At 38.3% G+C, this 26,619-nt stretch overlaps 1 protein-coding gene and 6 non-coding genes across 7 annotated transcripts in view; all 7 read right to left on the bottom strand.

Annotated features, from left to right (window-relative positions):
- Positions 1–17,169: 17,169 nt before the first annotated feature.
- Positions 17,170–26,619, bottom strand: part of LOC585994 (purine nucleoside phosphorylase-like) — a 14,366-nt gene continuing 4,916 nt past the window's right edge. The window contains exons 4-6 of the mRNA XM_030989244.1: positions 25,879–26,054; positions 17,943–18,133; positions 17,170–17,528 (exon numbers count right to left, since the gene is read on the bottom strand). Of these exons, the coding sequence (XP_030845104.1) occupies positions 17,323–17,528; positions 17,943–18,133; positions 25,879–26,054 (573 nt within the window). The 3' untranslated portion in view covers positions 17,170–17,322. The remainder of the gene's footprint in view (positions 17,529–17,942; positions 18,134–25,878; positions 26,055–26,619) is intronic.
- Positions 19,110–19,182, bottom strand: TRNAK-UUU. The gene has a single exon. It is a non-coding gene; the product is annotated as a tRNA-Lys (tRNA).
- TRNAK-UUU lies at positions 21,083–21,155 on the bottom strand. Its single transcript has one exon. It is a non-coding gene; the product is annotated as a tRNA-Lys (tRNA).
- TRNAK-UUU lies at positions 21,918–21,990 on the bottom strand. The gene has a single exon. It is a non-coding gene; the product is annotated as a tRNA-Lys (tRNA).
- TRNAK-UUU lies at positions 23,829–23,901 on the bottom strand. The gene has a single exon. It is a non-coding gene; the product is annotated as a tRNA-Lys (tRNA).
- Positions 24,135–24,207, bottom strand: TRNAK-UUU. The gene has a single exon. It is a non-coding gene; the product is annotated as a tRNA-Lys (tRNA).
- Positions 24,634–24,706, bottom strand: TRNAK-UUU. The gene has a single exon. It is a non-coding gene; the product is annotated as a tRNA-Lys (tRNA).

Genomic DNA, 26,619 nt, shown 5'->3' with positions numbered 1-26,619 from the left:
TCAACCCTGGGATTGAGAGTCAAGTGAGCGAACCACTATATCACATTAATCATAATTATGTTCAAACAATATGCTTGAACAATCATAACGACAACAACGATGGTTACATAAAAAAGGAATGGGTAGAATATTCCGCGTTTACAGCTTGAAATCGCAAAATTATGAAAATAGAACTTAAAAGAGGGAAAGTGGGTGCTTCACCCTCATATTGTATCGTGGGCCCCTAGTCCCTCTTACAATTACGACAGTAAACGCGGGGTTTTCCCCCGAAGTGACATGTACACACCCTCTTTTGTTCAAACGCATTGTCGCGTACAATTGAGAAAACATCAATCGATAGCCTAGACAATACAAAGAACAGAACTACTTGGTCGAAAGGAGTGTATTACGTAATTCTATAAGGGACAGTTCATTCTGACTTCCAGGCAAAATTTAGCATTTCCATGCCTTCTACATAAAAATAATATGTAACCCATGCTGAAGTATAGACTATCTTTCATTGTGTTAGTTATGATTAGAAAGAATGACCTCATCATTATCATAATTGACAACTGAATTGGTATGGAAGGTCAGCGACCACTTAATTGTGCATGTGTTTAATATTAATAAACTGATTTTTTTTTTCTGGCATTACTTCATTGTAATCGTTTTTATGCACAAGTTTTTGTTGTCGTTTTTTTTTCTTCAAATCGCATTGAAAATTGCCCCCGCTAAACCAACATCATTGTTAACAACTTAATTATCATTACCTTCATTATATACAGACAGAATCATGCTCCACCTCGTTTATCACGTTAACTCTTACAGACACGTGTTCTTTCAAAGCGGCATAACCTTTATTTTGTGGACATTCATTTAAAAGTTTGAAACGATCTCTTTTGTGTTCCCCCCTTCGAGCGAGACAAAAGACACGCCTAGCTATTGTCTGCCTCCCCGGTCAACTAAGGGGAAAACCCCTTTACGCAATAAAACCCTAACATATTCAAATCTACGGATGGTACTTTCCCCGGGACCTAGTGAAGAGTAATTCAATCACTTTTCGAGATGTACCAACACAATAATGAGGTAATAAGTAATCCGATTTCTTTGGGATCTAGAATGGGCTATTGATATTGTCCTTGAGTTGAGTTTAGTTTTTCGAAAATAATTGCGAGCATGTTAAAAGAAGGGCGTGTTTACAAAGAACCGATGTACTATAGAATGTTATCCTTTTGTTCCAAAGAAACGGTATTTTTCAGAGGGCGTGTTTACAAAGAACCGATATAGAATGTTATCCTTTTGTTCCAAAGAAACTATGTTTTTCAGCAAAAAAGTATTACCTCCGTATACCCGAACACCAATAGACGGGACTTCGCAATTAAAGATAAGCTTGAGTTCTGGTAATATGATGATAGAACATACGTTTCAAAAAATAAAAAAAACTTTTGTCTAACCTGTTTTTCCAGTTTCCTGATATCAGAATGGATTTCCCAGGTTAAAGGGTTTAACAATGTTTCCAGTTTTACAAATCTGAGATGTATGGCCCTACGTATTATCAATGTCTGTGATATGGTGTAATATTGAATCCCTAAACAAACTGCGCTTCAAAATCATCATGAAGTGCCTCAAAAAACTAAAAATCTTTGAGTGACCGGTTTTACCATTCTAATTTTCCCCAATAGACGGTAGTGTTGTTCAAAACTGTTTGGCGAATGGTCTTTACATTTCCAATTCCAATCAAAAATATCTTGATAATCGGACGGACGATCGGCTTGTAAAATTCCTGGAATTCCTGACTGACCTAAAGATGTTTAATTATAATTGCAGCATGAGATAAGCCCGGGATTATGTTTAGAATCTATAGCAAAGATACCCAAGCTCTTTAAGATGACCATGGTATAACGGACGGGTCGTTCTTCTTTGTCAGACGGCTACAGTATACCCGAACAGCAATATACGGGACTTCGTAGATCTGATACTCTACCTAGTGGCCCTAATTACGAGCCCAAAAGCAAAGGTCTATACATAGTTCCATGCTCAGAGTTTTAACCATTAGCGGTGTAGCCAAGTGATCAGCGGGGGAAAGTACCCCCCCCCCTCCCGCCTCTCCACTCCAATGGGAGGAAAGGGGAAACATAATAGGAGGGGAAAGAGATTAAAGACCCCCCCCCCCCCTTCCGGACCGTCACTCCCCCCAATCGATGGTTTTGTTCATTCGAAATTATTCAGAAAGAATACTTTCACCTGTGTATCATGGAGTGCACTGATTGTGCATGAATGAATAATGATTACATAACTTTCATAAGCACGTATCCAATATTTCAAAATTTGTTCTGCAACATTTTGTTCTGCAACCGTTAACTGGCTATCATGAAATACAAAACAGTCCCCCCCCCCCCCCCCCTCCCGCCCGCGACAAGCGACAAGTTATTTATTTGATATTGATCATCCAGGGATACATGAAGAAACAAAGGCAATTTCTTTCATCATCATATTATGTTTGTAATGTGTACCGAGCTTATCAAAACAGTCCTTGAACTTTTTGAATACTTTCCAAATAAAAGCCTCGCACATCAGCATGAAATGCTCAGTTTCTCACCCATCCCGACCCCAAGCTGAAAAGAATCATCACCGTATAATCGGACTACTTACGACCACGCACAACATGGGACATCCAGTCAGTAACTATAGAAGATTATGTTTATGGAATATACCGAATAAAAGCCTTCCAAACCAGAGGCAGACACTGTTTGCCTAACGATATTTACTTATAACATATTTTACTGTCATTCGAATATATATATCTATCTTATTCACGATATGTCAACAATATTTCAATTATTTTTTTCTCTAATACGACGTTTATTGAATGGCTCTTATTTGCATGCACGTGTTGGGAACATGTTTGGAGTAAAAATGGGTCTGCTCTCAAATAATGCTAATCTATATAAATGTTAGGATTTTTTCCTCTATTAGGTTACAGGGTTTTTGCAAGCGAGCATCCCTACATCTTCTTTACCACCCCCCCCCCCCCTTTCTCTCTCTCTCTCTCTCTCTCTCTCTCTCTATTTCTTCTCTCTCTATCTCTCTCTATTTCTTTTTTCTCTCTCTCTCTTTCTTTCTTTGCATTATTTGCTATCCTTTCCTATTTTTCACTTCATGAATTTCGGTCTATCTTTATATTCCTCTTTTTTATATGATACATGTGTGTGCGTGTGTATGTCTTAAGTCTGTTTTATGCGTTTTCTCTTTTATTTCTCATTTATTAGTCCCCCTATCGCCCACCTCTCTCTCTCTCTCTCTCTCCCTCTCCCCCTCCCTCTCCCTTCCCCTCCCCATCTCTCTCTCCCTCTCTCTTTCTCTGTCTCTCTCTGTCCCTCTCTCTTTCTCTCCTTCTCTCTCTCTGTCACTTTCTCCCCTTATTTTTGTCCATCATGTTATATATTGTTCAAGTATTTGTATACGATTTTAAGCATTGTGGATAATTATTTGCAGAGCTTGCTTGTTGTAGCACATCTTCGGAATATCCAACTGTTCTTTTGTGTTGCATTTCCTACAGCCGAGGAGAGTCAGAAGAATTCAGACCAAATATATCACGATAGATCACTAAAAACATTTTCAGCTCAGCGTGAGATTGTCTATCAAAAGACAATTGTTGCTTTGGACTATAGTTCTCATTCATCTCCTAGTTGTCGTTTTTCAATTGTGTTTGTGTTCCTGGGTTTTTAAAGACGTGTATCAATCAGAGATGATCATTTAAAGGTAAGGACCAGTTCTGGTCATGCGATTGCATTGTGAAAGAAACGTTGTGGAATCAATCAGAAAAGGTTGATCATCTAGCATCTAGCATCTGCAAGGTTCTGGAATCATCAAAATGATAAGAAATTTGGCCCATTCTTCGTAAAGTTACAAGCACTATACACAGAAAGATGTATATGGGACTACCCTATATCTCTCACAGACCATGAGAGAAATAAATTTACCAAATATATGAATTAGTAGGCGGTTTCCCGGCAAATTTTTTATTATCATGTATTAGTCAAAACATATTCTTTCACTTGATTGGTAATGAGAGCTTCCATTTCACTTTTTGAAATCGGGGCGTTTCCAATACTGGTCTTTACCTTTAACGTCTTGACATCGACCTTTAATCTAGGGACTTTTATATTTGCACGTCCACATAGTGGACTGCTACGAGTAACGTCCTTTTAAGGAAGTCACAGTGCCTTAAAAGGACGTCACACGTAGCAGTCGTCTATGTCGACGTGCAGATCTAAAAGTCCCTAATGTCACCATCCGAGAGACGTGACTCAGTTACGAACCGAGGTCGCCTGAGCCAGTTTTTCAAGCGAAGACAGAAAGCTGACCAACTCACATCTCTCTTATCAATTGTATTCACGGGTTATTTTAATTTTCTTCTTTTTAAAGAATAACTAAATCCAGTTTGTATCTTAGTTACTGTTATCATTATTGAAGGAAACCTCACACAAACAAATAAGTTGAGTTACTCTGAGAGATTTGTTGTATTCTTGCCCGTTAATCTGCAAGCTTCTCAACCAAAGTGAATGAGAGAGGTATAAAATAAGATATTAAGGTCGAGTTCTGGGAAGAGGTGAAAAATAATTTGTGAGCATTACTCATTCTTATTATGCAAGTGTGGAAGAACATCAGTTAAGACATGTTCCCTGAAAAGCATGGCCCTTCAAATGCCTTCATGTTCTAAATATGCACGTAACATCGTAAAAATCGGGGGCCGGCTTTTTACGATACGTGTTCGTGTAGTCCCATATACATCTTTCTGTGCAAGTGTTTGTAACTTTACCAAGACTTGGCCAAATTTCTTATCATTTTGATGATTCCAGAACCTTGCAATACACACAAATTCTTATATGCTGGATGATCAACCTTTTCTGATCGATTCCGCAATGTTTCTTTCACAATGCAATCGCATGACCAGAACTCAACTTCATCTTTAAATAGCATAATGTGCAGTTTCTCAAGCACGGCATGTTCTTGATAACGTGAAATACTATGCGAAGTCGTTTATGAAGTAAATGTGTGTGCTCCATTGTGTTCCATTCTTTGGTTAATAGCGGGCATGAACTTTAGCAACAATGCGGGCCATTATTTTTAATGGATTGCTTGTTCCAAATGAATTGACGGGATGAATACGGAGCACAATAGCAATTCTTTGATCAAAGAAAAAAACGTAATAGTTTCCCCTCTTCCTCCCCTCTCTGTTTTTCTGTTTGCATTGCCGCATCTTATATCCCCTCCTCCCCCTCGCCTTCTCGCCCCCCCCCCCCCAATTTACTCCCCTCTCTCTTTCTCTCTCCCTCTCTCTCTCTCTCTCTCTCTCTCACACACACACACACACACACACATATACACTATTTCTCTCTATTTATCCTTCTGCATTTTTATTTTTATATTTATCTCGATCTATTTCTGTCTATATTATCTATCGATATATTATCTTATTTCTATGTTTATATCTACCAATTTCTATCTTTATATCTACTTATCTTTCCATGTAATCCATCCATCTGTAAATCTTTAAATTTATATTTTCCAGACAGAATAATGTTAAGCTCCATGAGAGAGAGAGGGAGAGAGAGAGAGAGAGAGAGAGAGCGAGGGAGAGAGAGAGAGATGGTTTGATCACACGTGACGGAATTCAAAAGGACAAGGTTTTAATCATTCAATGAGATTCAATAATTTTCTTCCACCACAACTTATGACTTATGAAAAGAAAAGTTACTCGTATACCTGTACGCTGCCTGGTACAGAAACATACCGATTGTATTTTTGGAATTTCCCTTATCTCCCACAACCATTCAACGCTGCATAGACCAAGGGGACTTATCTTTAGGACAGTCTTCATATTTTGTAATGATAACCATGTGCGCATTTGGCAAATTTGCCTAGAATCTACAAATATTGATTCGTCCACAATCACAATTCAACCCCCAAGACCCGATAAATCCCTTATCACATTTTTTTTTTACATTCTTTGATCTGCCCATTTTTCTTTTTGCTTCTTATAATTATCATTGAAATGTGCTTTATCTATTTGATTAATGTATGTGGTAAGCTATACAAGTTCGGACTTGCAGTAGACACGCTTTCTTATGCCGTGATAGATCATTTTAGGGGAAAATTAAGGGAATATAGTTTGGGGGTAAAGGTTCAACCAAGGTTTAACCATGGACCTATTACAGATAAACTTGAGTTCTGGTAATGCGATTGCATTGTGAAAGAAAAGGTGTGGAATGGATCAGAAACAGTTAATCATGCAGCATGTAAGTATTGGTGTGTACTGCAAGGTTCTGGAGTCATCAAAATCATAATAAATTTGGCCGAGTCTTGGTAAAGTAACAAGCACTGTACACAGAAAGCTATATATGGGACAACAGTAGTGTCGGAGCTACCTTGATTTCCTTGTCTTTCTATGCTCATTACTATGCCAGTATACATTTTCTTCCAAAATTGTTTGGCACATGTCATTTATTTGTAATCTTGAACATTCAGTGTAAGTTTCGTTTGATTCTGTGAGAATTAATTTTCTTTTTTTACCAGAACTGGAGTTTATCTTTAAGAAGGTTCAACGCTCAGGTTAGCCACCCTCTCATTATCCTCTCTCTCTCTCTCTCTCTCTCTCTCTCTCCCTGTCTCTTCTCCCCTCTCTCTCTCTCTCTCTCTGTGTCTCTCTCTCTCTCTTCTCTATCTCCCTGTCTCTACTCCCCCTCTCTCTCTCTCTCCCTCCCCTCTCTCTCTCTCTCACTCTCCCTTCCCCACTCTCTCTCTCTCTCTCTCTCTCTATTCTCCTTCTATGTCCCTCTCTCCCTCTCCCCCTCACTCTCTCTTTCTCTCTCTAAGCTCTATCCCTCCCTTGAGATAAAAACGACAAGTGAGTAAAATCGTCGCGCATGCGCATACATAGTAAATAATACCCTTAATAGTACTATCATAACTACAACTCATAATAATAATGATGATGCTAATGATCTGGTATTATATAACCCAAGGTAGTTCCATCTTTATTAATATGTTTTACGTAATTTTTTTAAAACCCTTTTTATGTGTTTTTAATCGTACAGACAGTGCCCCCTGGAAGAGCAATATTCGTTATTTAAAGGGCTACCATGTTTAAGGAAAACTAAAATAATATAAATAGATAAATAAATAAATGGATGGAGAGTGGCAAATGTAGATTAATGTCTTGCCAAAGGATATTAGTGCCGCGGCGGGACTTGAACCCCGTACCTTGTGACTGCAGCCAGGTGACTTATCCACTAGACCACATCATCTCCATTCAGGATCTAATGCATTGCGAAACACCCCGAAGAATAGCAATACCTTTGAATAGGGAGTTACCCGTCTTTAATGAATAAGCCATTTTCGTAATGTAAACAAATCTAATGCATACGTCTTTCTGAAGTGCCTTGATGCAAATTATATAATTCACCTGTACAAATACCTGTATTCCAATCGTAAGAATTCGAATTGCACACATTAATTGTTGCTAGGTAGGGCAAGGTATGTTGACTCACTAAACAACCCTTCGTGTGCAATACCCGGATGTGGAACCTTCCCTAACATAAGGATGATAATATTAGCTAGTCAGTAAAGTAAGCTTGGGGTAGGAAAAAGGGGTATTTGGGGAAGGTATTGCACCATTGGCCCGATGAATGCTATTACGAAAGGAAGAAAAAAAACTTGCCGTAGCTATAACTGTCTCTCTCTCTCTCTCTCTCTCTCTCTCTTTCTTTATATTCATATATATACTTATATATATATATTTGTATACATAGATGTATGTTTATTTCTTTCTTTTCTTCTTATTCGTAATTTTTTTTCGTTACTCACGTAATATCCGTTTACCATGCAAGGACACGTTCTTCCTTTTGTAGATGCTTTCCCCCATACTGATGTTATTTTTGTTGTTGTAGATAGTATACTTTTAGTATATTTCTATTTCGGGGTTTGCTATCAGCTCGAGTATTTGTTTGACCCCGCCCTACGGTACCAAGGCCCATACAAAGTCCGGCATATCGGAATTTAAAGATAAACTTTAGTACTGGTAATACGATTGCATTGTGAAAGAAAAGGTGTGGAAAGGATCAGAAACAGTTGATCATGTAGCATGTAAGTATTGGTGTGCACTGCAAGGTTCTGGAGTCATCAAAATCATAATAAATTTGACCGAGTCTTGGTAAAGTAACAAGCACTCACATAGAAAGCTATATATGGGACAACACCAGACAACACACATGGTGTCGGGGCTAGTACTACCTTGATTTCCTTGTCTTTCTATGCTCATTACTCAGCCAGTATACATTTTCTTCCAAAATTGTTTGGCACATGTCATTTATTTGTAATCTTGAACATTCAGTGTAAGTTTCTTTTGATTCTGTGAGAATTTTTTTTTTTTTTTACCAGTACTGGAGTTTATCTTTAAAATCTCGTCATTCTGCTACCATTAATGCAACTCGAGAGTGCTTTTTTGGTGTATTTCGGGCTTTATTGATATTTTGCCTATCAAATTAAACATAGAATAGCATCAAAAAATGCTGAATTGTACACTATTACCCATATAGTTGGAATATATTTTTGCTTGGAACATTGAAAATTTCTTGATAGATTAAGTTGGCATCTTCTCAGCACTTAACTGATCAATTCAAAGAGTCATAGAGATTTTTGTTCTCCTATTTTATCCTTACACAGGGTTTCATTATCAACATAATCATGTTTACAAAAGATCGATACTATTCCATTTACTTGTCTTATAAATGGTCAAACAATACGATATTACAAAATAACTTCGGCCGCACAGCGACATAATTATGATATATAGGATTTCCCGGCCAAATTCGCGAGTTTGTCATTCGAATTCATTTACTTTGCATTTAAGTTAGCGCAGATCAGCTTTGCCATGCTAATTATCATTCAATTTTCCCGATTTTGTACTTAATTTAGGATTTTTGTCGAAGGATTTCATAGATCTGTCATTCAATTTAGAAACTGCTCAACTAGCATTCAAATTAATCGTCACTTGTCGAGGCGTCATTTTTATCATTCAAATTAACAACTTTCATTCGTATTCGAATTATGTTTATTCAAGTTAGGAATGTTAGGGGGAAGAAATGCAACACACGTTTACAGTTTTAAAAAAATGCAATTAAATACATGATTTGCCATTGGGGTCTTTTCTGTTATTCAATTTATTAATTTTGAGGACAAAGCATATGTGTTTAGCCAGACATTAGGTAAAGAAGGGGCGAAATCAAGGGATATGTAGCATTTCTGAACGGACATGTTCATATACCCCGGAAAAGTGGGGATACAAAAACAGCTACCCCAGTCACAATATTGTACCCTGCCTTTATAATGAAATTGTGATAAATTTATGATGAAACACAAGACAAGCAACTTCCTTACATGAAAATTTACACAAATATTGAGACCATCAAGTCCGTAGATGTAAGTCTTTTTTTTTAACAATCAAACTTAAAGGCTGATGAATATCTGATAAATCTAAAATCACATAAAGAATATAAATGCAAGAAAATAAAATAGGATGAAATACACATGAAAAAACGATCTTGTAAGAAAAAGAGTGAGCTATAACAAGTGTGTAATAAACGAGAAATGTATATTGACCATTAATTTTAGTGCACAAAGTGCTAATTTGAATGCTACAAATGAATTAGAATGCTAGAAGTACACCGTCGCGATGTCAGAAAATCGTGTTGCGCTAAATCGAATGACCAAACAGCGAAAGAAGCACTTTGTTCATTAATTTGAATGAAACATACATAGATTCTAACGAAAACTTCAGAGATTTGAAATCTAGAAAAAGGAATATAAACCCGAGATATACCCGACAGCACTAAAACCGTCGAATTTGAACGCAAGACAAATTAATCGTAATGACAAACTCGCGAATTTGGCCGGGAAATCCTATATTAAAATTGCAATAGTTTGTAAACATATAATTCTTTAACATAAAAGCAAAAAAAAAAAAACTGAACATAGACACCCTGAAGCAATAGGTAAAATGAAAACATTTTTCACGAAATGATTTTCTTTAAGATTTGTTTTTGCAATGTATTGTTCTATATCATAAAAATTGTTAACAGATGACATAACTTTTCAAACAGTGCTATCTGATTCTTGCATATGGCTGAATTAATTTCTTTTCTTACAATAATTAAGATATTGAAAGTTTTGTAATTACCTCCATTTAAGCCAAACAATTTATTTTGTAAAATGTGAAAATCGCAAAAATATCATATTGTTCTTTTTGTCCCTTGCATTCTCTTTATATATCTCTCTTTCCCATTCTCCCTCTCTCTCTCTCTCTCTCTCTCTCTCTCTCTCTCTCCCTATCTCTATCTCTCTCTCTCTCACACACACACACGCACACACGCATACACACATACCCATACACTATTTATTTATCTCTCTCTTCTATTCTGTTACTATTTTCTTCCTAGTCACTCGATGGGGGAAACGTCCCCTAGTAGCCATGGAACTGAATACTACCTTGCTGAGAAGGAAGTAATTCAACAATGTAATATAAATATTAAATGAATGAATAAATAAATAAATGATAAAATAATTAAATAAATTAATATATAAATAAACAAATAAATAAATCTCTCTCTCTCACACACACTCCCTCTCATGCTCTCTCTCTCTCTCCCTCCCACTCACACACATACACACATACTATATATTTCTCTCTCTCTCTCTCTCTCTCTCTCTCTCTCTCTTCTATTCTGTTTCTATTTTCTTCCTAGTCACTCGATGGGGAAACGTCCCCTAGTAGCCATGGAACTGAATACTACCTTGATGAAAAGGCAGTTGAGGGCATATAATTCAACAATGCAAAATAAATACTTAATATGAAAATAAATAAATAAATGAATAAATAAGTAATAATATAAGTAAATAAATAAATAAACATATCAATAAACAAACAAATAAATAAATACATAAATGAATGAGTAAATAGATGAAATGATAAATAAATACATAGATTAAAAAATAAATAAATATGTAAACAAATAGATAAATAATTGAATAAATAAACGAAATCAAATTCCAGTCTTGATATTTTAAAAAGATTAATTTTGAGCTGCGATTTTAATGCTCCAGATATCTTCAAAGAGGGTCCGCAATCTCAATTATCATGGCGTAGCATTACCAGAGTGAACAGTTCAAGAGGGATTATCTAAAGAGACCCTTTTCCCATAATACTTGTAACATTTTTAAACGTACGTCGGAAGGCAAAAGAAAAAAACTTGGATATTTTCCAAAATATCAAAAGAAATCCATTGTCATGAGTAATGAACGCTGTCTTTATAATGACATGGACCATGTCATGTTTTAGATCCCACGTTGTGTTGAGATAAACGTTTTTTTCTGTCACGCCATGGAACGCAAAAAGCAAAAACAACCTTCTTTGGATATCACACGATTTTTAAACAAAATGCCTTCGAATTTTCCCACGCTGAAGCTTAGTAAACAAATGCATAACATTCGTAGTTGTAATGATATTCTTGGAGATTTGTTATCGATTGGTGGGAGGTTCTTAATGCTCTACACAACCATGATAACAATAACATCGCATACAATTCATCAACTGGTGTCGAAGTGTTTTGAGCCGTATACCCTTAGGTTTATGGGCGTATTTTGTTCGTTTGGTTTGTTTGGATTACATGACTGCTAAGAAAGTATGTATATGCTTGTAAGGAAGCAACCAGGGGACCGACGGCTGTAAGTCCTCTCTGAAGGACTTGGTAACGAGGATCAATGCCTTACCTAAGGATACTATCGAATTTGCTTCGAACCCGGGACCTCCCGGTTACGAGACCTCTGCTATACCACTGAACCATCGCACACCACGCAATTTGACTTGATGACTGAAGTCTAGCTCTTCAACAAAATGTGCTGGAAATCTCATAAAATGAAAAAAGCACATAATGTATGTCAAAGTTTTGGCAGTTTCTCAATTTTCTCAATTTATATGAATTTCTCATAGATTCTCATGTTGACATGAAAATGCTATCAGGTTTTCCCACGCTAAAGCTTAGTAAACAAAATGCATTTTCGTTTCTTTTCATGAAGTTTAGTGAGATTTTATCGATTGATGGGAATTTCTCAACGTTCCACATAACATTCATAATGACAATGCACAAACTTCGTGAACTTATTTGTTGTTGTTGTTGTTCTTGGTAATAGTTTAATGGCGTTCGTTCAGTATTGGATATAAACGCCATATCTTAAGTTTTATAAGACAAAATTAGTAATCCGTAAAGAAAACTGAAAATAAAAATTGTAATGATATAATTAAATAACCAGTATCGCAATTTATTAGGAGCCTCTAGATGGTTTACAACTTCGTAATTCCTGCTTTTTTAATGTATAATCTCGTCAGCCCGGTTTCGATTGCATATACATTTAGCTTTGCTCATTTTGAAACAGGCTTCTCGGCTACTCGGCGTGCGTGAACTTATTTCAAAGTGTCAAAGTTTATGGCCAGTACCTATAGGTGTATGAGCACAGTTTTGATCAGCGGACTGACGTCTCTTAATTGCCCGAATATCATCTTTGCGACAGAATGTGATGGAAATCTCATGAAATTAAGAAGAAGAAAAAAATAATCATAATTCATGGCAAAATTATAGTAGCTTCGGGTTTAAGACTTTTAAGATATGGACATTTTCTGCGAAGTGTTTTAGACAGGAGACGCTTCAATTTCTAAAATTTCTAAAGCCCTTTTGAAACACTTTCATATCTGTAAAAATGAAATTGTAAAAAATCTAGTAAAATGATCTGATATGAATTGGCCATTTTTTAACCCAGGGTGGCCACATCACTAACGCTGCTCCTCCTACCAGCCCTGCAATTACAGTTGCTCCAACTTTACCAGGTACCCATTTACACCCGCGCCTGCCTTCCCCCCCCCCCCCCCCCCCCGCCTTCCTTATAATTTTCGGGATAAAGAGGTTTTCGGATATTTTGTAGAATTATAATTAATCTTGCGTAAGGGGCGACTATCCTAGCTCGTAAGCGGCCAAGGCATCAAAGCTTGGGTTGCCAGGCTGTGGCCAAACATTGTAACATTTAATTTTAATATCATTGTATTGAAAGTTTGGATCCAGATGTGGGAGTAGAATAGGCCCCACCCATCTATTTCTTATATCAATGCATGTAATCTCTCCCTTTCCCTTGGCCCTCCCTCTCTTGCCAAATATTTACCGGGAGATTTTCAGATATTTCATCGAATTAGATTCTATCTGACGTAAGGGGCGCCCATGCAGCTGAGGCATCTGGGCTTGAGTTGTCAGGATGTAGCCTGGCACTGCAAATGTTAATTCATTCATTTGTTATTGTTTTTAAAGGTTCCCCCTTCCCCCCCCCCCCCCCCTCCCCCTCTTCACCTCCTTCCCCTCCTTCCCCCTCCTTCTACTAAAGAATATAAGAAAAGGATGATGAAGAAGAAGAAGAAGAAGAAGAAGAAGAAGAAGAAGAAGATGCCCATAATAATTATGCTCGTTTGTCCGCTCTCTTGCCACTTTCCCTCCCTTCCTTTATATTTATATTTAGGTGTCTCTCTCTCTACTTCATTCCATATCTCCTTCGCCGCCCCCTCTCTCTCTCTTTCTCTCTCTCTCTCTCTCTCTCTTCGCTCTCTCTATTCCCTTCTCTTTCTATATGTGTGTGTGTGTGTGTGTGTCTGTCCGTCTCTCTGTCTCTTCCTCTCTCTCCTCTCTCTCTCTCTATATTTCTTTTCTCTCCTTTTCTCTCTCTCTCTCCTCTCTCCTTCTCTTTCCCTCTCTTCTCTTCTCTCTCTCTCCATCTCTCATTCTTTCTTTCTCTCTTTCTCTCTCCCTGTCTCATTTTCCCTGTCTTCCCTTATCCCACCCCTCTTCTCCGTCCCATCATTCCTTCTCTCTTACTTTCTGTATCTCTCTTATTCTTTCTTTTCGTTTTCATCCAGTCACAGGTAAAGACTTCAAATGCAAATTAATACATTTACACACGATATTTTATAATTGAAAAATAGTATTACATATAAAAAATTATTTAGAAATAAGTGTTAAATCTCACAAAATCCTTTCGTACACCCTCAGGACGAGAAAGAAACACTGAAACATTATGCCCTTTTTATTAAGAGGTTGTGTTTTAAGGCACATTGTCATTAAATTCCTATTTCCTAGTATATTACGTAATGGTAATTATAATGTTTTCTGAAACACTTTAAAAAAGTACAACTCGTACAGAGTACATTATAAATACGAAATTCAAATTGTTATTTTTTGACGTTCAGAGGTATACAAACATGTAGTCATTAGACGTCTTTAAAGATGAAGTTGAGTTCTGGTCATGCGATTACATTGTGAAAGAAATGGTGTGGAACCGACCAGAAAAGTTTGATCATAGCATATAAGAATTTGTGTGTATTGCAAGGTTCTGGAATCATCAAAATGATAAGAAATTTGGCCAAGTCTTGGTAAAGTTACAAACACTTGCACAGAAAGATGTATATGGGACTACACGAGCACGTGGCGTAATAAGCCGGCCCCCCCCCCCCCCCGATTTTTACGATGTTACATGTATATTTAGAATATGAAGGCATTTGAAGAGCCATGCTTTTCAGGGAACATGTCTTAACTGATGTTCTTCCACACTTGCATAATAAGAATGAGTAATGCTCACAATTTATTTTTCACCTCTTCCCAGAACTCAACCTTCTCTTTAAAAGGCATATAAACATTTTAATTGCTTAAGTTACTTGAGCTGACATGGCTGAGGAGGAATGATTAACTTCTGTTTTCTTCAAAATATATCTATATATTTCTACTTTTTATATCTCTAAATATGCCTAAATATCCCTTTTTAACAACATATGGGAATGTACTGTATCTAAACAAGGAACTCTTAACATCTCTCAAAATATTTAAAACGAAATAATCCAAGGACATTTCGATATAGTCGAAAACTTGCACGCAATGACTTTCTCAAAATTAACATAAACAATTTCGATGGCCTGGCCGATCGGTCACTTCTTGACATGTCTACGAAAATGGCAATGAACATGATCCCAACTACTTTCGAGAAATCATCTCAAGAGCAAATTCAATACCCTTTTGTACATCCCATTCAATCATGTTCGGATTACGTAATACGTAATGGGGGTGTTTCACAAAGATCCTAAGTTGAACTTAGCTCTAAGTTGGACTTAACAATAATGAAAAGCCGTTAGCATTTTTGAAAATATTTTGTAAAAGATATCTTAAAATGCACACAATGCTGATTCAAATCATTCATATTTTCTCTATCAGGGAGATTTCATTTTCTTGATGTGGAATTTATGAAACGTCTAAAATACTTAAATTTTTGCTTTTGAATATGTTCTATTATATATTCTATTATATTTGAATATATTCTATTATAAGGCTACAAATTAATGACACACGCTTTTAAGACTAAAACAACAACAATAACAACAATAATATTTAAGCCCAACTTAGAGTTAAGTTCGACTTAGGATCTTTGTGAAACACCCCATGGTCATGTTCACACATTCCAATAGGTGACACACAAGGCTATGGAACTTGCCCCAGGTTTTATTTTTCGAAAGCAGTCGTGATCATTTACTGACATTTCATCCGAACATCATTTCTTTATGGGATACACGGTATTGAACTCGCCCTTGTGTTGATTTTGTTTTCGAAAGTCTTTGCGATCATGTTAACGAATGATTATATAAAGTATATCTTTATAGAAATATAATCGGAATGATAATACACATAAAACTCACAAACAGGCAGTGAGAAGTTAATACGAATGAATGATGATAATACTTTGTTCTTTTATAGCGCATTTCATGTCTGACATTTCAATGCGCTTCACAATATACATGTATATAAATGAAATATGACAAGATCATAAAAGGAAGATGAGTAAACAGAAGCATATATGGAAAACAATGAATTTCCTTTTGTAGTTACAGATTAGTTAATTTAATTACTCATTATTCCTAAGTTTCATTTGAGGCGTTCACACTTGTCCAACATTGCTTTTTAGTGGACCCCTCTGTTTCCAACATGTATTTCTTCAAATTGTTTTAAATGCTTATAATTGATTTGTTTGAGCAAAGATACGCGTTGAGCATTTTTCCCCTCTTCCTCTTAGAGAAGTATTTTTTGCGCCATTCCACCTACCTGGCTTCATGTAATTACCGTAACGAGCCAATAATCAATATAATTGGAGAAAATATATCAAATGACTTGATAAAAGACACAGTATCAGACAATTCGCTAATAAATCATCGTATAGTCAAATATGTGTTTTTGGACGTTCTGCAACAATATTAACTAATAGTAAATGATTGGTCTGTTATCCGGTGTCACAGCCATTTTGATGCGAGTTTCAATAATTCTGGAATTTTGGCTCGGTTCTCTTCCCCCATTCTTTTTGGCCCTGTCATTCTCTCTCTCTCTCTCCCCCTCCATTCCTCCATCTTTACTCCCCTCAGGATTACACAACATACAAGTAAAGCACATGGAGACATCGTATTAAGCGTTATATACATACATGTACATGGTTATTCATAATATCTATCTTTCTCTCTATTCTTATCTCTCTGATTCTCTATCCCTCTGTCTTTCTTAATTCTCTCTATCTAGTGTTGTCTGGATTCAGTGCAGGATGGAGAAGCAAGTTCAATTCTGCTGGGAAGTACAGGACGGTGCAGAAACTGAACACCTGCAACTCACGAAGGCACAGCTATACTATATCACTTTGCTTCTTAATATATATTCCCTCAAATGACATAGTTCATCCAATTTCTTCCAAATGTATATCAAATTTAGTTTTTAAAATGTTATCATTTGGAGGTGTCGCGGTTCGTGGTTCATTCACATGGCTCCCAATCCTATGGGCGAAGGTTCGAATCCCATCCCAACATTAACGTCATTTGGCAAGACATGAATCCACATTTGCCACTCTCCACCCGGGTGCATACGTGTTATTGGCAATTACCGCGGTAATAATAATTGTCTGCATTGCCCTTCGGAAGGACAATACAGTCAAACGTGCTTTAGTGACCACCTGTCTACAAAGACCACCTTTCTACAAGGACCACATTTTTTTGTTTCCCTTGAAAATGGTTTTTCATTGAAACATGTACTAAAGGAACCTGTCTAGAAAGACCACTTCTGACTTGTGTTTCCCTTGGGCGGTCGCTGTAGACAGGTTTGACTGCATATCGGTGGTGATGAGACTTACCCTCGCTAAACAAAACGATTATTATTGTTATTACTATTATCATTCACAGTCCATTTTTTCCACGACGCCCACCACGAGATCGTTCATCGTAGCGGCCCGCCATTTTGCCGTCTCCAGGAAATCGTCGTGGTTGATTGCGCCCGCTGCCCCGTAGTCCATGGTCACGATATCCGTGATCAACGACAATCCAAGTGCTCTCATTCCACAATGCCTCGCAGCTAACACTTCCGGTACGGTACTCATTCCTGTGCGATGAATATAGAGCCACATTATTTTATAATATTTTCATTATCATGAATTTTTAAAGTTTGACACTTACCGATTCCTAGTTTACACTCTTTATTGTTCAAAATTTTCATTTAAACCGTCCGTAAAATATATTAGGTTAAAGAAACGCCAATATTCTATCATTATCAGTAGGCAATTTTGTTTTGTATTTATTCATTTATTCATTCATTCACTTAATAATTAAGTGATTCATTTATTTATTTATTTATTTATTTGTTTGTTTATTTATTTATTCATAATAATAATAATAGTCCGTTCTTGTATAGCGCATACAAAATTATAATATAAATATATACAAATATTCATTCATTTATCCATTTCTTCATTCTTTTATTTATTTGTTTCTTTCTTTCTTTATTTCGTTTGCTTACCTACGACATCGCCTCCGAGGGCGCGTAGATACCGAGCTTCCGCCGGAGTCTCGTAGGAGGGTCCCCCGACCATCAGGTAGACGCCCTGCCTGGTGAAGGGTGCGATGCGCTGCTCCTCGGCGACTTTCAGGGTCGAATTCCGCAGCTTCTCGTCGTACACCTTGTTCATGTCGACGAACCTCGACCCGAACCTGTCAATGAGAGTAAGAGAAAAACAGAGAGAGAGAGAGGGTGAGAGAGAGAGAGAGAGAGAGAGATAGAAATAGGGAGATAAAGAGTTAAAGAGAAACGGAGAGAGAGAGAGAGAGAGAGAGAGAGAGGCAGAGAGAGGGAAAGAGGGCGAAAGAGGAGAGAGATGGAGAGGGAGAAATAGAGATAAAGTGAAGCAGAGAGGGAGAGAGGCAGAGAGAGAGAGAGAGTGGGGGGGAAGAGAAAGATGGAGAGAGAGGAGAGGGAGAGAGAGAGAGAGAGAGAGAGAGAGAGAGAGAAAGAGAGAGGGAGGCATGAGAGGGATGAGGAAAAGAGATGTGTAGAGATAAAAGTGGGGAAAGAGAGAGATTTTAGAGAGATGAAGATATGAGAGGGATGGGAAGTAGAGGGTAAGAGAGTGAGGGTAGGAGAGGGATTGGGAAGGAGAGAGAATTAGTGAGAGAGAGAGAGAGAGAGAGAGAGAAGGGGAGACACGTCGTATAGGAGAGACGGGATTAAGGCACAGAGAGATAATGAATGTCAGCTTAAACATTACAGGTAAAGACCAGTTTTGGAAACGCCCCCCTCTCAAAAATGAAATGGAAGCTCTTATTACCAATCATGTGAAAGAATATGTTTTGACTAATACGTGATGGTATAATTTCTGCCGGGAAACCGCCTACTAATTGATATATTTGGTAAATTATCATTATCGACCCGGCCTGGATAGATATCGCGAATGCACTTCAACATTGAACATTTGGGCATAATTATATTTCTGTATTTTTGCGAATCTAGGTTGAAGTATTGCCATCTAAACCTCCGAAGGCAATATTTTAACAATACTGAACGGATATTTTGCACCGCAATTTCACCACTAACCAATGCTCCCCAAAATTATGATATTACATTGTTCCATGCGACATGGAAAACAGATTCCGTTTTTGTCAGCGATAAAATTCAAAAGATGAGAAGTTGAGCCCGATAAGGGACTTGAACCCTTGACCCTCAGATTAAAAGTCTGATGCTCTACCGACTGAGCTAACCGGGCTTTACATACTGTAGTTAACCCAGATGTGTGAATTCAATGTCGTTCGCTGTCGGGATCCACACATGACATACTCGTTCATGAACACATGCCAATAACTTCATTATAATACCAGTGGCGGATCCAGTCTCTAAAATGGAATTCTCCGCAGGAAGTGGAGATTGTGCACACAGTGTGCGCGGGCAAATTATGAATCCAATGACCGGGGTAATAGTATATACAGCGCTTAAAGACATTTGTATTAAGCGCTATATAAAATCGGAATATTATTAATTTCATAGAATACAAAGATATAATATATGATAGAATTGTGCCTTGGAAATCGCATTAAAAAGCAGTGGCTTGCAAGAATACAAATCGATTCCCTTTACAATCATAGTAATGAAAACAGCAAATACAGATTACAAACAATGCACAAACGAAACAAAAATAATTATCGCATTACAAACATTTAAGCTACAGTCCCATATACGTCCCGGACCGTCCCGGACCATCCCGGACCCCATCCGGGGTGATCCGGGATTCGGTCCGTGTTGACACCGTGTTGGCACCGGGGTGGTCCTGGATGGTCCTGGATGGTCCTGGGCGGTCCGGGAGTCGACCCCGGATGTTTTTGACGGTCAAAAACTGCCGGGGTGGTCCGGGACGGTCCGGGACAATAGTTTGATCCGGGGTGATCCGTGTAGCCACCGTGCTGGGTCCGGGGTCATCCGTAGTGGCGCCGGGGCGGTCCGTGTTGATCCGTGGCAGTCCGGGAGTGAGTTATTGACCGCCCAGGACCATCCAGGACCATCCAGGACCACCCCGGTGCCAACACGGTGTCAACACGGACCGAATCCCGGATCACCCCGGATGGAGTCCGGGATGGTCCGGGACGGTCCGGGACGTATATGGGACTGTAAGCCCCAGTCCCATATAAAGCCGGACCAGCACGGACGAGCACGGACCACTCCGGACCAACCCGGACCATGGTCTGGGGTGATCCGGGATGGTCCGGGATGTTTTGTTAAAAAAAAGTGTGATGCTTTTAAGCTACAGTCCCATATGTCCCGGACCGTCCCGGACCATCCCGGACCCCATCCGGGGTGATCCGGGATTCGGTCCGTGTTGACACCGTGTTGGCACCGGGGTGGTCCTGGATGGTCCTGGATGGTCCTGGATGGTCCTGGATGGTCCTGGGCGGTCAATAACTCACTCCCGGACTGCCACGGATCAACACGGACCGCCCCGGCCCCACTACGGATGACCCCGGACCCAGCACGGTGGCTACACGGATCACCCCGGATCAAACTATTGTCCCGGACCGTCCCGGACCACCCCGGCAGTTTTTGACCGTCAAAAACATCCGGGGTCGACTCCCGGACCGCCCAGGACCATCCGGGACCATCCAGGACCATCCAGGACCATCCAGGACCACCCCGGTGCCAACACGGTGTCAACACGGACCGAATCCCGGATCACCCCGGATGGGGTCCGGGATGGTCCGGGACGGTCCGGGACGTATATGGGACTGTAGCTGTAGCTTAAAAGCATCACACTTTTTTTGAACAAAACATCCCGGACCATCCCGGATCACCCCAGACCATGGTCCGGGATGGTCCGGAGTGGTCCGTGCTCGTCCGTGCTGGTCCGGCTGCTTAAACAAGTTCATAAAGAAACATGGAAAGGAAACAAATATTCGTGTACAAATTGGCAGTTTTCGAGTCAAGTTTGCAAATTTCTTTCACACTAGTTCATTTAATAAACTTTTTCTTCCTTCCAACTATTTGAAGGAAAGGAAAATGAGATGAATTGTTGCCAGTTCGAGAAGGGAAAACTGATTACTTTAAAAAGCCTTTAAGGAACCTCTGAACCGCTCTGGGTTAAGGCAGTGGGAGTACACTGAGGCAAAATTCAACGTAATCACCCGATAAGGGACTTGAACCCTTGACCCTCAGATTAAAAGTCTGATGCTCTACCGACTGAGCTAACTGGGCTGCGCATACGATGGCGCATTGATCAAGATCAAGATTTTCATTAATCTGTGGAACGTCAACATTTTGAGGTCCGTAATCTACTAATTTAGTCGAACCCGACTTTGGGTATACCATCACATCATAAGGAAAACATAGATCTCAGAATATAATTCCCTTTGTCCATGGTTAAACATTACTTTGAACAAAAATCTATGCCCAGCGTCGGTGTCAATCAATCAAAGTACTGGTCTTTATGTTTTATTCTATTCCACAGAATGAATTGTATGTGTCATTTTTATCAAATATATCTTCGTTCATAATTGATCTCCAAGTTCCACAATGAGGAGAACATTTCACATCCATTTCAAGACATGAGGTGAAAATGCTCCAAATTTACAAGACGAGGCACTACAAGAAAGCACTAAAAAATGTATAGTCTACGCCCAATAAGGGACTTGAACCCTTGACCCTCAGATTAAAAGTCTGATGCTCTACCGACTGAGATGCAACTTTTAAATGATCGTAAATGTGCGGGTCTTCATATTTACTTTTTCATTTTCATTTTGCACAGCAGATAAAGTATAGATCTACGTTAATTGTAAAAACGTGAAATAAATTGTGTGTGATCTTTTCCGCCTCATAGATAATATCACTTGAGGTTGCCTTATTCTACAATGAAATAAGGAAACAATTTAAAAATAAACAATGGAGAAAAAATGCACAAAAATAAACAAATGCAATAAAACTGTAGGAACAAATAAATATTTAAAAAAAGGTAGACATAGCCCGGTAAGGGACTTGAACCCTTGACCCTCAGATTAAAAGTCTGATGCTCTACCGACTGAGCTAACCGGGCTCACATAATAATGTTAGACAGCTATGCAAAGAAATCACAATGAACCAGTCATTAATGAATGAACGATATGAGTTAACACCCATCTGGCTCCCAACAGAATGGCCCGAATTCACAAAGGAGGTTTGTCGACAAACTTTGGTTTTCGTACGTCATATGACGCGATTTGACGCGTTTTTACAACGTTTGTAAAAACGCGTCAAAACGCGTCTATGACGCATGCAAACCAAGGTTTGTCGACAAACCTCCTTTGTGAATTCGGGCCACGATGTTTGTAATGCCTGAAGTGTCTAGTAAATAAATTTGTATGTTCCCATTGGCACATCGTGTTTCATGGGATTGGAAAATGGTCATTTTTGCGACCGACCCGTTTGAAGCTTTTTGGGGTTGAAATTCCATAATGTTCATATTTTTTGAACTAGACATCATGAAGGAATTAATGAAATAACTTTTTTTCTTCTTTTGGGAATCTAGGCAGAAAATTAACCCATTGGCCCACATTCTACTAAAATTTAAACTGGGATTTAGACCAAATCAGTGACGCAAAATTTTTCTTCGGACTTTATTGAGTCAGAAACATAGGATTGAGTAAAGGTTACAAATAGGGTTTAAGTTTGGGATATGGTTATCTGGTCCAAAGTAGACATCATGAACTCGGTTAGAGTATAACATTTAGCAGTTTCATTTACAGAAGTATAACAAAATAGGCATTGGCCTTCGAAAGATGACCCCAATTTCGTTTTATTCCGCCACAAATATCCAGTCAAAAACTGCATTTGTCATCCGCAAAATATTTTTTTCTCGTGTCAAGGCAAAGTATGAATGTGAACCGACTTTCATTTTATGTCCATGTACACAAATAAATCATAAGAAATCTGTTTGTATTTGAATGCCGTTGCCCCAAGACAGAAGTATGGGATATAGATTATTTAATAAATTGAATAGCTGGTTCCTCTCTTCATACATAGATGATCTCGATTGCGGTTTATATTTCTTTATGATTTTCTTTTGTTTTCAAAGAATCATTGTTTGTGTAAAGGAAAAGAATCATATGAAGGAATGTGGAAGTTCTCATAATACATTTGCGGAAGATGAATCGGCATAACATCTGACTGATGAAAGGATTTCATGACCGGAGGAAAAAAAATGGCCTGGAAATCAAGATTCATGAACCCGGACATGGCAGAGATGCAGAAAAATGATTGAATTTAAATCAAATGAATTTATTCAATAATTCATCATATCAATCAAGCAGGAGGCATGATAAACGTTCCAATTGGTGGTTTTCTATAGAATACTGCACGCGCGGTGCATTTGCTGCTGGGCAATGAAATAAAACAGGAATGCAGTGTTAAAAAATAATGCACAGTCAACCAAGGAGTACACATTAAAATAAGAATCTATGAAACCATCAATAATAATGACCCCAAAAAAGGAAAGAAAACAGAGCCACGCGCTAAGTTTAATAACGATTATGTTGTTCCTGTTTGGGGCACTTTTGGTGTAAGTTGATACGCGTGCGATGCATTCTGATAACCCCCACATCCCCCCCCCCCCCCCCCCCATAACAAAAACCGGGCTTTGTGAGAGTTGTTTTCGTCGTAGATGTGCGGGTCTTCGTGTCTACTTTATATTCTCAATTTGCACAGCAGATATACTACAGATCTAAGTATAAATTGTATATGGTCTTCTCTGTCTCAATAAGACTGGAGGTTGTTTTATTCTGCGATGAAATTAGAACGAGAAAAAAAAAAGCATAATAAATAAATGAATGCAATAAAAATGCAAGAAAAAATAAATATACAATGGGAAGGAATGTAAAAAGGAGCAGATTTGGCCATAGCCCGATAAGGGACTTGAACCCTTGACCCTCAGATTAAAAGTCTGATGCTCTACCGACTGAGCTAACCGGGCTGTATGGATACGAGTGAAGTCGTCAATATGAAAATAATTCTATTATTTTGGGGGACGTTAAAACTCGGAATTTTTAATCTATTTCTCACGATAAATTTGTCAAAGATCTTCGTTTATAATTGATCAAAGTGGTCAATACTAAAAGGAAAATGTTAGATTCATTTCAAGACAAATCATGAGGTTAAATTTGTCAAAGTTTAGAAGAAGGGACAAAAACTAAAATGTAAGGACTACGCCCAAGAAGGGACTTGAACCCTTGACCCTCAGATTAAAAGTCTGATGCTCTACCGACTGAGCTAACCGGGCTGCGTATGAAAAACACATTAACAAAATGATCACTAATGTTGTTCATGTAATTCGGTTTTTCTTCATAGGTTAGGTCCCCGTCTACCTCAGAATTGCAGCTAATGTAATGTATTCAAACATGTTTGTATTGAAACTATTAGTAATTTGTTACCTTTTAAAACGTAGTTAAGGATGATGATAATGATGATTATGACAATAATGATAATGTTAATAATAATAATAATCTAATATTAATGAAGATAATTATCGTATTGATGATATCATTGTATATATTTTCGGCTGTGTTGTATACCCTTGTAATGGCTCACCATCAAATTCTTTAAAAAATTATTACAAAATCTCTATACACACAAATACTGCTTTCTGTATGTGGTGGTAACATCAAGCAGTATGATTATATAAAAAAATAACAAAAACTGGACGTTGAGCCCGATAAGGGACTTGAACCCTTGACCCTCAGATTAAAAGTCTGATGCTCTACCGACTGAGCTAACCGGGCTGCGTGTTATCTCACAGTGATTTAATAAGACGGTGTGCATTCATGATGGGCTGTACGTCATTAACCACCCCCCCCAAAAAAAAAAAACAACAACAACAACAACAACAAACAGTTGTAATTGTCGGCCGATCAAACAGGTTAATATCTAATATATTAATCATTCACCAATTCAAATCAAAACCAATACACAACAGAACAAAAGCTCTCAATGCGCTTTATAGATATATATTATTACCCCGGTCATCGGATTCATGCTTACCCGCACACAAGGTATGCACATTCTCCACTCCCTGGGGAGCATTCCAACCAGTCGCCATTTTACAAGCGCCATTGCTAATCAAACCACATTAGATTTCGCATCCTACCGGGTACCTATTTAACACCTGGGTGGAGAGTGGCAAATGTAGATCAATGTCTTGCCAAAGAAAGGACTTGAACCGCGGACCTTGTGATCCACAGTCCGCTGACATATCCACTCGTCGACGACATCTCTACAATTCGGGATTCATTATCTCTTCCTATTTTAACCAAAAGTACCTGAAGACCTTTCTTTCAACCATTAAGTATTATTTTGTTCTTCTTCTTCTCCTTTTTCTTCTTCTTCTTCTTCTTCTTCTTCTTCTTCTTTCTTCTTCTTCTTCTTCTTCTTCTTCTTCTTCTTCTTCTCCTTCTTCTTCTTCTTCTTCTCGAATCACTACGCCAGAACGTTCACTCCTAATTTGATTGCCCGATCCAGTGTTGGATGCATTGCATCACGCAGGGGTCAGTGCTTTCAGATCTTCTTGGGTGCAAGGGTCTGGTAGATGTGGGCAAGCTAGGAGATGTAAGTCTGCTCCTCTCTACACATGCAGATGGTGACACGTTTCTCACTTTAACCCAACTTCACTATAAATGTTTGTAAAACGCTGTAAAACAGTTACAGTAAGAGCGCTATGTAAAGCCTCGGTCGCAAATGCCATTACGAACTGTTACGAACGCCGTACGAATGATTTTCGGACAATGGAAATTCGGGAAGGCAATGGAAAAACAGGGAGATTCGTACGAACGCATCGTTCGTACGAACCTTTGTGACCGTAGCATAAGTGCTAATATCATATTGGATTGTATTATAACAAAACAAAATTATGATATTATAGCAGAACAAACAAACAAATAAACAGAAATGAACTTACCTTTCATCGTTTTTCCCATCGAGGGGGTTGAATCCCGAGACCGTGGGCATCCCGATGTGGTCCATGATCACCATAATATCACCGACTTTGAAGGCGGGATTGAGAGCTCCGCTTGAACTGGTCACGATCACCGTATCAACCCCCATCAACTTCATCACACGGGCGGGTGAGGCCACCTAGAGAGGGTATATAATTTATAAGTAAATACATATATGAATAAATAAATAAGAAGAAGGAGTACATAAATAGATAAGGCCATTAAAAAATATATACATGTTTAGCGTCCCCGCCCGCTTCTTTTGGGGGGGGGGGGGGGCCGCCTCCTATTTTTTTTTTTTTTTTTCTTTTAAAGAAAAAAAAATGTCGGCGGCCATCTTGAAAAATAGACCGACTGTGAGGGAAAATTTACCGAGCGGCCATTTTGAGCGGCCATTTCAATTTGAGAAAAAAAAAGGGCCTCCTCCTTCCTATTTTTCAAAAAACAGGACGCTGAACATATTTTGTTTTAATTCGGCCTAAATCAACAATGAGTAAGTACACAAATAGACATCAAACAAGTGAAGCGAGCAATGATGTTCAAAGCTTTGGGACGTTAACATGTGCTATGCGCTATACACAAAAACGAAACATTCTTATCATTATTATGAGGTAAATGCATAGACAAATCATAAATAAATACTGATGAGTGAATAGAAATATGTAGCCAGGAATAAATGAGAAACACCATAACCCTATATAATT

Source organism: Strongylocentrotus purpuratus, unplaced genomic scaffold (genome assembly GCF_000002235.5).
Source record: "Strongylocentrotus purpuratus isolate Spur 01 unplaced genomic scaffold, Spur_5.0 spur5_scaffold_18, whole genome shotgun sequence".
In the NCBI taxonomy this organism is placed as follows: Eukaryota; Metazoa; Echinodermata; class Echinoidea; order Camarodonta; family Strongylocentrotidae; genus Strongylocentrotus; species Strongylocentrotus purpuratus.
This window is presented reverse-complemented; position numbering and strand designations above follow the sequence as displayed.